Source organism: Chiloscyllium punctatum, chromosome 24 (genome assembly GCF_047496795.1).
Source record: "Chiloscyllium punctatum isolate Juve2018m chromosome 24, sChiPun1.3, whole genome shotgun sequence".
In the NCBI taxonomy this organism is placed as follows: domain Eukaryota; kingdom Metazoa; phylum Chordata; class Chondrichthyes; order Orectolobiformes; family Hemiscylliidae; genus Chiloscyllium; species Chiloscyllium punctatum.
The window spans coordinates 49,308,699-49,321,401 of record NC_092762.1 but is presented as its reverse complement, the minus strand read 5'-3'; the positions used below and the strand labels follow the sequence as shown (position 1 = coordinate 49,321,401).

Genomic DNA, 12,703 nt, shown 5'->3' with positions numbered 1-12,703 from the left:
CAAGGGGCCAACTGGCAGCCTCTTATTCTGATTTTGTATATTAGTATGTTTGTTGGCTACATCAGATTCTGGATAAGATAGTAAGAGAAACACATCAGATATTAACAGGTCACGCAGATCAGTTCTGGTGTAAACAGCACCCTGTGAGAGCAGACAAGCAGGATAGTATGCTTCATGTAGCTGAAGTGCTGCTGTAGATCAACTGTTGAGGGATTTATGGCTCGGAGAAGCTCTGGAATTATTTGTAACTTTACGCTGCTAAAAACTGAAGCTCAAGGAAGCCAACAGTACTTATTAGCAGAAGAGTGGACGAGAAGGTAGAATTGCTGCTATGTAGGGTGAGCCTGAGAGCAAATTAAAGAAATTTGGAGCAGTGTGCCTTTCAACTCAAGACTGTGCGCATATGGAACTGGGATGGAGTAGAGCTGCTGTCAACTGGGGGTCTCGTTATTTAGAGGAGCTAAAATTCAGCATGCGGAAGAGGACTTTAAAGGATATTTGTATCTCTTGATGTCTAACATCCAGGTGGCTGGCTGAGAAATGAATGGGACCTTTATTGGTTGTCTCTGCCATTTAATGCTTAGTTTATTATGTTGGACTACAGTATCTGTAAATTTGGGCCTGCCTTGTGTTACTGTATATACTCATGTATAGGTCGAATTTTGAAGTCATTTTTTAAAGCTGAAGTTGGGAGATTGACTTATACATGAGGTACTGTTTTCAAGGAGCTGTGATTCATGCTACAGTTCGAAATACCATTTTTTTTTAACAGAAGTCTATTTGATTGCACAACTAATCCCAGGAAAAGAAGAATCCTAAATACTTATTGAATCCTAACCTTCTACTGTCCATCTTCCTACCATTTCTGAGTTAGGAACACAAACTTTGCTCAATTTGCTACACTCTCTGATACAGTACATGGAGTCCCAATCTCTTTGTGATGTTCGGGTGGGTGGGTTCCTTACCCACAGGCCACAGCTCTGATTGGCTTGTGACCTGCCCATCAAGCAAGCATACATCCTGATTGTTGGGCAGTGATGTCATTGGAGACAGGGGACCAGCACTACCTCCCCACCATGCATCAACACGGGGCCATGCTAATGGAGGGCGCTGGCAGTTTGTAGCGTCATGCCGAATTTGGTGGGGGTGGGGGTGGGGGTGAGGTAAGGTGGAAGGCCCTGTTACACAGTCTAGATTAGAGTGGTGCTGGAAAAGCACAGAAGTTCAGGCAGCATCCGAGGAGCAGTAAAACACTTCAACCCCAGGGCATCAATGTGGACTTCAACAGTTTCCTCATTTCCCCTTCCCCCACCTCACCCCAGTTCCAAGGTTGCAGCTCAGCACTGTCCCCATGACTTGTCCTACCTGCCTATCTTCTTTTCCACCTAACCTATCACCTTCATCCCCTCCCCCACTCACCTATTGTACTCTATGCTACTTTCTCCCCACCCTCCTCTCACTTATCTCTCCATCCTTCAGACTGTCTGCCTGTATTCCTGAAGAAGGGCTTTTGCCCGAAACGTCGATTTTCCTGCTCCTCGGATGCTGCCTGAACTGCTGTGCTTTTCCAGCACACTCTAATCTAGACTCTGGTTTCCAGCATCTGTAGTCATTGTTTTTACCTGTTACACAGTGGCTCACTCAACCCATGATTAATGAGTGACGGTTGTCAATGCCTCACATCCTCCAGCAGGTAACGCTTTAACCCACAGAAAGGGAACGAGGTGTGTCAATCTGCCTGTCACTCTTGTGTCCCCTCTGAGTGAGCATGGGTGGGGAGAACCGTCATTTTTCCCCCCAATAATGTTCCTTTCAAATGGTTTGACATGTCTTATTCCATTAAAGGTGAAATATAAAGTCAAGTCATCATAACTAGAGATGATAATGCACAGCCTTTCCCACTGTCTTCCCGGTGCTTAAACCACAGTAACTATTTCTCTCTAATTTCATGTGGTAATGTTGTAACTTGCCATTTTTCAAGTTCATAAGTACTGATAAACTTAGTACTGGTTTGTATGAATGAATGAATCAAAACATGCTGTAGTAAACCAAGTCAGATAACTAGACTTAGGAATGAATGGTGATGTGATATAGTAAGCAAAGAGCGATGAGTAGAGTTACCAGAATGAATGAGTGAATACGATTTCGTTTAAGTCGATTAATGGGAACATTGACTTATTTTCTTCATTAAGCAGATATTTTCTGAAAAATCTATGAAATTTCAGCAAAATAAGTTAATGGGAACATGCAGTTTTCGTTGTAAGAGGTTTATAATGCAATATAGTTGGGTCAACTTATACATGAGGTATATGGAAAATACAAGATTTTTGGCCAAAATAAGGAATCAACTTGTACATGAGATTTACTTATACATGAATATATACAGTAGTTCTGAATTTTAGAACATAATATAAGGATGCTCAAAATGGAGATTTTAGTAAATTGGATGGAAGAAGAAAAATATTTTCACTGGCCAAATCAATTAGTGAAGGGATTTAACAAAATACACTGCGAATATTCGACCAGAGTAGCGATCTTTAATGTACTTCAATTTTTAAAATCATTTTGTCTTTTAAAAGCTATGGAAAAAGGCAGAAGAATACAATTGTGAAGAATGTGGTCTTCATCTAATCTATAAAATTTTTATTGTCAAGGTACCAATATTGAACTGGAGTGGACAAAGTCTGAAGTCATTCGACACCAGTTTATAGTCCATTAGGTTGATTTGAAATCACAAGCTTTCAGAGTACTGCTACTCAATCAGACTTCACCTGATGAAGGAGCAGCATTCGGAAAGCTTGTGATTTCAAATAAACTTGTTGGACTGTAACCTGGTGTCGTGTGACTATAAAACTTGTATTCTTCAAAACATTTTAAAGCAAGAAACTGATTTCTCACCACACTTAGATTTTGTGGTATAAGAAATCCCTGGTTGATTCATTACACTGTCAGTACAGCTAACTATAATGCTAATCATAACTGAATTTTCTCTCTTCCCCCTCCCCCTCCCCCCCCTCCCTCCCTTTTGGTAGATCCTGAGTGCGCAAGACAAAGAATTAGTTCAGCCATTTGAGATTCTTTTCCCTGGCATTGAATACATCGCACGAGCTGGATGGACAAAAGATGGAAATTTGTATGTTCTTTCTTCTGGGTTACTATATTGTTGTCATCAGAATGTATTTTTCCTTTGTGAAAAAAAAATTAAGAATTGAAATCAAATATTTGAGAGATTTATCTGATCATTATAGAAGGGAAGAGACCATTGCACTACAGCCTGGTACTATCAACACTCAAAATTGCTGTTGTATTTTTTAATGTCTCTTATCCTTAACTGCTTCTCCCTGTCCTGCCACCAATTACTACATTTGTCCTGAATTTTCAGGCACAATTTTCTATTGGTCAGTGCTGGATTATTTGAGAAGAAATCCTAACATAATCTCATCAAGTATTAAATTATAAAGCGTCTGTGTTAACGCATCAGAAGATCAGTTGAGTTAAATTTAATTCATATGAATAGGTTTTGCCATTTTAGCCCAGAACTACAGAAACATATTTTAAAATGAGTTTGAAGATGTTCTGACTCTTGTTCTGACTCAATGCAGGTGGGTGCACTACAGCTATCTTCGAGTGTAAAGTATCCAACCCACAGGAACATCCAGCATTAGAAAACAGGTGTATGGCTGTGTGAATTTGCAGTCAGATTTAAGGGTGCCTAAATAGAGAAAGTGAAATGGGTACAACTCCCCTACAGTTCTTTGCTTGGATTCTTAAACAATTGGGCCTACACTGGAATTCAAGGAACTTGTGTTCAAATAGCAGAGAATGCAAATTGCACTCTTGAATCAGTTTGTTGGACCTAAAAAGCCCATCGCCTCTAACCAAAAATAATCATTTTCCAAAAACCTTCACTGGAGAGCCCCTATTACAGCAGTGAATAAGTTTGTTTGTCTTTTTTTTTGTAATAGTGCCTGGGCAGTGTTACTCGATCGATCTCAACAGAGACTTCGTTTGGTTTTGATTCCAACATCACTATTTATTCCTGTAACTAAGGATGAAAATGAAAGACTCAAGTTTGTCGAGGCTGTGCCAGAAACAGTTCATCCACACATTATTTATGAAGAAGTAACAGATATATGGATAAATGTAAGTGGAGAACATCAGTGAAGAGCAAAAATTTAGTCTTCAGGCAATGTTTTCCTCAATTGAGATTCATGAAAGTCTATGGAATGCTTTTTGTTATAAGTCTTCCAATTTTGGCATTGCATTAATGAGTCTCCTAACCTTTTTTCTGGTTCCTGACAGCTGGGAACTGGGTTTAGACTGGATTCATTTTGTGGTGTGCATTAGCTAGTAGACATTGAGGACTTGGCTTTCATTATTAGCTGAAGAGAAAAATGCAGAGCTGAGAGGAAAGAGCAAGGAAGGTCTTTTTAAATTCATTCATGGGACACATTGGATTTTGACCCACTGACAGTGAAGAAGCGGCAATATTTGTGAGGGTGGTGTATGTCTAGGAGTGGAAACTTGGAAGTGGCAATGCAACCATCCGTGTGTTGCTCAGTAATTCCATTCTGTACTCAGTGGGAAAGCTAGATGAGTTTCTCTTGCAAAGTGCTAGTATGGTCACAAGGGGTTGAATGGCAATCCAGTGTTTTGTAAACATTCTATAATTCTGTGACTGCATATGGATTAGTCTGTGTTAGATTTCAAATCTGGTTCTTCTGGCATAGATTGGCAACCAGATGGTATTAAATGCCTTTTCCCAAGTTCATTCATCTTACAGTTCTGTGTTGGGCTATGGCTGAACGATAGTTTTTTTTTAAAAGACAGTCTTTATGGACATGCATGACACACTTCCATAGCAAGTGGCACTCAGAGGTAATCCACCAATCCACCACAAGAGTCCTCTGAAAGATAAGTAAAAATGTTGAGTTAATTTAAATGCACCTTGAGTCTATTTTAGTTAGAACCCCATACTGGCTTTAAAAAGTGGCTCAGTAATATGAAGCAGAGGATAATGATGTAGGGGGTGAGAAAAAAAATAAATTTTGGTCAGTGACTAGTCACCTTAAGCTGTTTAGACTACTAATAATTTTAAGAATATTATTGTGATAACATTTGGTGAAGATGTGCCGGCAGGCCACTTAGAAGCATCTGAATAAATTAAGCAAATGAACGAAGATATGTTCAAATCACTAAGTGTTTTTGAAACTAGATAATATCCATGATGGAATATTCTAATTAACTTTTAGAAAAGTGTTTTGGCATAATTATTGTAACTTAACAACCTAGCCTCACCACCTCTCTGTGATAGTGAATTTCCATAGGCTCAGTAACCTTGGTGGGGAAGAAACCCTCCTCATCACTACTACAAGGGGAAACAGCCTCTGTGTCTAGCTTCAAAGAATTTTTGCATGTTTTAATAAGGTCTTCTAAAATTTCAAAGTACAAGCCCCACCTACATGACCTCTCCTCATAAGCAAATCTCTTCATTCCCAGAATCAACCTAGTGTACCTTCTCTGGACTGTCTTAGTTAAGGTGACCAAAATAGTATGCCAGATTCTGACTAATTTTCCCTTGTATGGTTTTAGCAAAACCTCTCTCTGTTATTATACTCCATTCCCTCTGAAACAAAAGCCACTAGTCCATTTGCCTGACCCATTACCAGCTGAACTTGGTAGCTTTTCGTTATTCACAAGGAACAAGCTGTACTGCAGCTTTGTGCAATCTCTCTCCATGTAGATGATATTCAGTTCCTTTATTCTTTCTGCCAAAGTGCAAAACCTCACATTCTTCTACATTATATTTCATCTGCCAGGTTTTTGCTTGCTCATTCAATACACCTGTATCCTTCTGTACACTCATCTTCAGTACTTGTCTTCCTGTCTATTTTTGTGTCATCCAAAACTTGATGATAGTATATTGATTTTCTTCGGCCAATTCATCAATATTTTATAACTAATTGTAGCCTCAGCAGTGATCCCTGTGGCACTTCTGTATTTACAGGTTGTCATTCTGAAAATGTGCACTTTATCTCAATTCTCTGTCTTCTATTAGTTTGTCAATCCCCTGTCCAGCCTAGCATACTACTACCAACACAATGGATTAGGCTTTGTTGGATTTCTTGACAGCTGTGTTGTAGTAAGGACTCTAAGTAAGTATTTGGTTCAACCTTTGGAGTATTGAGCAGATTTTGGGGATTTTGGAAGATGGGTACATGAATGCTCCAAAAATTGCAATGACCACATTAATGTTTTTGCAGAATAGACTGCAGTATTAAATTGGCTCCCTGCAGATAGAGTTGACTCCATTCAAATTGGGGTATTTTCACTTTCCTTGGGTGATTATCCTATACCTAGAAACTACTAAAAGATGTTCCTGAGAGCTAATGATTTTGGAGGGTTCAGACTCAGTTAATGAGAGACAGGAATGTTTAGAGGATTGAAAGCCTCGTTTAACTCCAGAGTAGCTGTTAAATTTTATCCTCGATTGACCACTTCCATTATTCCAGTCGACCTAATGCCTTCAGACACAAAAGCCTTCCTGACACCCCTCAACGTACCTTGACATTCATTCACTTACCTGGCATCCTAATTCCCTCACTTGTCCTACCTCCATACACCTGGTATCTGCCCCTTCTGTCTTTCTTTCACTCTGCCCCTGTGTCTCTTGCATATGTATAGTTTTATCTGTGTGTGTATGTTGTTCGTGCTCTCTCTCTCATCTTAGAATCTTACTACCGCCTTACCACAGCACTAAACCTGTTTACCCTTTCTTGGTAGCTGTCATTGTGGCTGCTGGACATTTAAAGTACTGAAAAGAATGCATTTACTTCTGAAAGAATTGTGTGGTTTCCTGATGAAGGGCTTATGCCTGAAACGTTGATTCTCCTGCTCCTCGGAATCTGCCTGACCTGCTGTGCTTTTCTAGCACCACACTCTCGACTATGATCTCCAGCATCTGCAGTTATCACTTTCTCCTGGTTTCCACAGTGACTCTTTGTTACTGGCTGTGATATTTCCTGTTTTCTACTGTTTTATAACTAGGGGTACCTGTTCAGGATGTTCCAATGCAGAACTGGTCAAAAGGAATCAGTGTAATTTTTAGTACAGTTTGGCTTGAACATAGGACTTGTATATCTTAATTTCTGGACTATATTTTAGAAATTTGATTACATTTAAAGGTTAGGATGTACTAATGCAGAACTTTAAGGGCATTAAGTAAGTTAATATTTATACAAAGTCTAGTGTAAACTGGAGGTATATTTAGCAGGGAAAACGATTGTTAATTGTTTTGTATTTATTACCCAGATTATGTCGTTTCATGCTTGTTTACTCTTATGAATCGTACTGATTATATATTCACCCCTGCATTCTTTTTTCCCCTATTACAGGTTCATGACATATTTTATCCTTTTGTACAAACTAGAGATGATGAAATATCTTTTATCTGGGCTAATGAATCACAGACAGGGTTTTGCCATTTATATCAGATTACTTCAATTTTAAAGCCAGGCTGCTACCAATGGGCAAAGCAATGTAGTCCAAGCGCAGGTGAGGTTTTGGTCTTTCCTTTTAACTTCCTTTGTGTCTGTATGCATTGAGAGGGGAAACACTGAGCATTCAAAGAATTGGGATAAAATAAGGGTTATTCCTTAACATATCACAGATTATTACATGTGTTGATATGTTAATATGCTGAAAAGGATGTTGACTTAGGGAATTACATGTTTGGTGCTTTTACAACAAATGTTTATAATTAAAATGACAAAGCCGGCTGTAAGCTCTTCAGTCTAATACACAAAACTCAGAAAGTGCTCTTTCTATTTCTGCTTGGCAGACAATTGCATGAGATCTCCTCCAATAGAAGTGTCAAACATCTAAAAAGTGTCTTCTAAAAAGTATGGGTGAAAATGAAAAATGCTGCCGATTACAACAGGTCAGGCAGCATCCATGGAGAGAAAGCAAGCTAACGTTTCGAGTCTGTATATGTGGCCACTAGGAACAGTATTGCAAAATGGTGAAACCTGTTGCATATTAGTAGATTTTAGGCAACTGACAGTGTATGGAGTATTTAAACTGATCTAGACTTCATTCAATTCTTGTCTAACCATTACTGTTATGACCCTAAATTTGCTGCAGTTTTAATGCTAATGTTGACTTAAGGGCGCAAGCTTTATTTCTTGTGCCAACCTTTGCCATTTCTGTATCCTGTTTCATGTTGCATTAAGATCAACCATTTTACTGCAGATGATTAAGGGAAAGTACTGTGAATGGAAAGATTACTGTAGTTAAATTATTCTGAGAGGCTATGATTTCTCATTTAAGAATTGTCTCTGATCATTTTATTAATTGTCTATACTTTACAGCAAATGAATAAATCCAAGTTTATTTTTGGTTTGTGATCAAGAGATAATCTAAGGTTTATGATGATTTTGTAATTCAGTTGTTCAGTTGAAGAGAAATAATTGCCGAATAGTGGTTGTAACTCTAACATCTCAACTGAACTGTTCATGTTCTCTCTGTGAAGCCTGTCTTGTATATTTCACATTTATTGTACCAGTGTGTTAGACTAATTATTGGATTTTTGTTTTCAGATGATTTTAAATGTCCAATCAAAGAGGAGATTGCACTAACTAGTGGTGAGTGGGAAGTACTGGCAAGACATGGCTCAAGGGTAAGCTTACGCTCAATGGGTTTTGAAGATTGGTGGCTTTGCTCATCATTTAAATGGGAGTGAGTCAGGTTGTAAATTATAAGATTTGTAAACTCAATGAAAGGTGCTCAGGATGAGACTATAACCTGAAATATTTTGCCCCAGTCCTCAAGTTGCTTGGATGCCATTCCATGATTAAGGTTTGTCCACTCAACTGCTTAAAGATCCCATTTTTCAATTGAGAAATTGCTTGTGAACTATTCAACTACAGGACAGACTTAGTCAATGACCATATCTCACGTTTAGCACCTGTCACTTATGGAGTTGGGTGTTTGTATGAATAAATGTGAAATAATACGTTTGTAGGAAAAAACAAGGAATGCTTGTTATTATTGTTTTGAGATTTTTTGATGAGCAGAAAGCTAGAAGTTAAAATGGATAATTTGTGAAAGTGTAACTTGCAGGTACAGAACATGAATAGGAAGAATAAACATATTTGGATTTTATGCATTTAAAGAATTTGAATAAAACATTGAACTGGAATTTTGGCGAGTCATCTTAAGAATATTAGGCGCAATTTACATTCATCGCGAATGTGTTAGAAAGGAGAAATGTGGTACACCCAACTTGAAATAACTGTATTACTGTCCCAAATGAGGACAGCCAATTCTGCTAATGTACAAATCGTTTTGAGCATGATCAGGTTATCAACTTCTCCAATATCCACACTCTGAAGTTCCTTTGTTTTTAAATGTTGCCATATTTCTGGGAATCTCGGAAATACTTTTAATGCCAGATTGTCATTGTTCTCCCCTGTTGGGATTTTCCCCCCCAAAAATCCACTTGATTGAGCAATGGTGTTGAAATAAATATGCTTGCAAAGAAAGTATCCATCACATTTTTAATCTTGTGTGGGATATGCTTTCTTTTATTGGTCAGAGTATTGAGTACAGGAGTTGGGAGATCATGTTGCGGCTGTACAGGACATTGATTAGGCCACTTTTGGAATATTGTGTGCAATTCTAGTCTCCTTCCTATTGGAAAGATGTGAAACTTGAAAGGGTTCAGAAAAGATTTACAAGGATGTTGCCAGGGTTGGAGGATCTGAGCTACAGGGAGAGGCTGAATAGGCTGGGGCTGTTCTCTCTGGACCATCAGAGGCTGAGGGGAGACCTTATAGAGGTTTACAAAATTGAGGGGCATGGAGAGGGTAAATAGGCAGTCTTTTCCCTAGGATAGGGGAGTTAAGAACCAGAGAGCATAGGTTTAGGGTGAGAGGGGAAAGATATAAAAGAGACCTAAGGGGCAACTTTTTCATGCAGAGGGTGGTACGTGTATGGTATGCCAGAGGAAGTGGGGGAGGCTGGTACAATTGCAACATTTAAGAGGCATTTGGATGGGTATATGAATAGGAAGGGTTTGGAGGGATATGTGCCGGGTGCTGGCAGGTGGGACTAGATTGGGTTGGGATATCTGGTCGGCATGGAGGGGTTGGACTGAAGGGTCTGTGTCCATGCTATATAGGAGTCACTCACAAGGTCAACATATTTTATTTATCCAATTTACCCCTCTTTAGGTCATTTCGAGTGGCAGTGACGAATCAATATTGCACTTGGTCTCGAGTCACATGTAGGCTAGAGCAAGTGAGAACAGCATGTTCAGTGATTGCCATTAGACCAGCTTTTAATTTCAAATCCTTTTGAATTTAAATTTCATCATCTACCATGGTGGGTCTTGAAACCATGGCGCCAGATAATCAGCCTAGTTTGCTGGGGTTACTTTTCCAGAGCCCAGTCACCCAGGCTGATGTTCTGAGGACATGGTTTCAAATCCCACCAAAGTTGATGGTGAAGTTCAACAGAATTTGGAATTAGAAGCTGGTCTAATAGTGACCATGAAACCTGCTCTGCAGCTGCCATGCCTAAATAACATTTATTCTGTTTTCTGTTGAGACCATTTCTCTTGACTTTTGAATGAGTTTCACAGATTGCTCTAACAGTTCCACGAGCATTGGTCACCCTTTCGGGCCGTGAATAATATGTATCCTGTTTATGGACTGTTCCATCACTGGAAGTTAACCCGCTACCTCCACCAAACAACTGACTGGTGATGAGTTGAAACCCCATGTCATTGCTTCTGTAAGGTGTTATTGGTTGGAAGCACAGAGCTGAAACCCTCTTCTACATGTTAATCCAGTAGGTGATGGAAAACAGTTGACTTGGAAGGCATTATAAGTACATTATAAACTTCATAATCAACATGTGATTTTGTTTTTGTTATTTTAACTGAAAAGAAAGATGAGCAGTTGTGATGTTGTATTCTGTTTTGGGATGATATAAGACTTGTGACCATTTGCGATTACTGTGTTTTTCAGATTTGGGTGAACGAGGCTACAAAATTGGTCTACTTCCAAGCCACTAAGGACACTCCATTAGAACATCACCTCTATGTGGTCAATTACGAATTTCCAGGGGAGATAGTCCAACTAACAAAACCTGGCTTCTCTCACAGTTGCTCAGTTAGCCAAGTGAGTATTTTGCATTTTCCGTGCTATTAGTTTTATATTTGTACATTTCAGCAAGGAAGTATTAAATGAGCGAGTCACAAAAGGAGGTGCCTGGTCACCAGCCATCTGAATCCAATCCTACCTTCCAATCTTTCCAAACTCCCCAATCAGTTCCTGAATTACAGTATATTGTTTTCAGCTTTGATTCTGCTATGAGTTTTCATTTATATTTCTGAATTTAAGAAAAGTAATTTGTAAAGTATTCATAAATCTATTTTGTATTTAACTTACATATATCAGTTTTGTTCTTTGTGCTTCTTGATTAATGGGAGTACGCTTACTGACATGGTTTAAAAGAGAGAATGTGCCCCGTTTCAGTGTATTTCTGAAATTAGCTGCACAGCTTCAAGGCAGCTCAGATTGGCATAGATGGGGGATCAGAGTTTACGAATGTTTCCCCATATTTAGAAAGATCAGTGACTGTTAAGCTAGCCGAAAGGAGTACTGTAGTTGTTTCCCCTTTTCCAATTCCAGTGTCTGAAATGCTAGAGTTTTCTTAGAGCAAATAGACCTTGAGCTGCTTAGGACCAGGTCTGTCATTCAAACTGTTTCATTGTTCAATTCAGTTGTGGCTAACTTATGTTTAACTCCGTCTGCTTGCCTCAGCCGTAGCATAGGGATAAACTGGTCTGCTTGGTTGGTCACTGGGGAGAATAGTAAAGATGGATACTCAACCATAAAAGCAACTCAACTGTTTGACAGAATCAGAGCATAACTGATCCATGAGTTTGCAAAGATTTTACTTCATTGCTGATTTTAATGTTACTGTGCATGATCCTGTACCTTTCACTGTACAAGAACTTGATCTCTTAACACACTGTCTTTAAGTTCTGTTAATGTTTCCTTAGAACTTTGACATGTTCATCAGCCATTACAGTAATGTTAGCACACCTCCCTGTGTTCACATATACAAATTGACGGGTCCTGAAGAAGATCATTTGCACAAAAAGCCAGAATTCTGTGCCAGCATGATGGAGGCTGCAGGTACGTGTCCTAATGAAATATGTTATTGTAACAAATAAATGAATGCTTCCTATTGTTCAAATATGTAGCTAGTTCTTTGGTACCTTTGTTGAAAAAGGCAGAGACTAGATTGTTCCAATCTGATTGCATAGTCTGTGTGGCTGTATTCTCCTCCAGTGTGGCAGCTGGAGCACCACAATTTGCTTCAGTGCCCCTAGACAAAGTAAAATGGGGTGGGTGAAGGAAAGGGATGGAAAATAATCTTACTATCCAGTGCCTTCAGTATTTTTTTCTTTATTCTTTCACGGGATGAGGATGTCATTGACAGGGATTTGTTGCCATCTTCAACTGCCCTTGAACTGAGTGACTTTCTAAGAGATTTCAGAGAACAGTTAAGAATCAACCACTTTGCTGTGGGCCTGGAGTCTCATTGTAGGCCAGGTAAGGATGGCAGATTTCCTTCACTAAAATGGAATTTTACAAAATTGCTGACTGCTATCCTGGTTACCATTTCTCAG

At 39.1% G+C, this 12,703-nt stretch overlaps 1 protein-coding gene across 6 annotated transcripts in view; it reads left to right on the top strand.

Annotated features, from left to right (window-relative positions):
* dpp9 (dipeptidyl-peptidase 9) overlaps nt 1-12,703 on the top strand; it is a 111,040-nt gene that overhangs the window by 78,787 nt on the left and 19,550 nt on the right. For all 6 annotated transcript variants that reach the window (XM_072593796.1, XM_072593801.1, XM_072593798.1 and 3 more), the window contains 6 exons: nt 3,033-3,133; nt 3,966-4,143; nt 7,395-7,554; nt 8,598-8,677; nt 11,031-11,183; nt 12,071-12,206. In XM_072593796.1, coding sequence (XP_072449897.1) covers nt 3,033-3,133; nt 3,966-4,143; nt 7,395-7,554; nt 8,598-8,677; nt 11,031-11,183; nt 12,071-12,206 — 808 coding nt within the window. The remainder of the gene's footprint in view (nt 1-3,032; nt 3,134-3,965; nt 4,144-7,394; nt 7,555-8,597; nt 8,678-11,030; nt 11,184-12,070; nt 12,207-12,703) is intronic.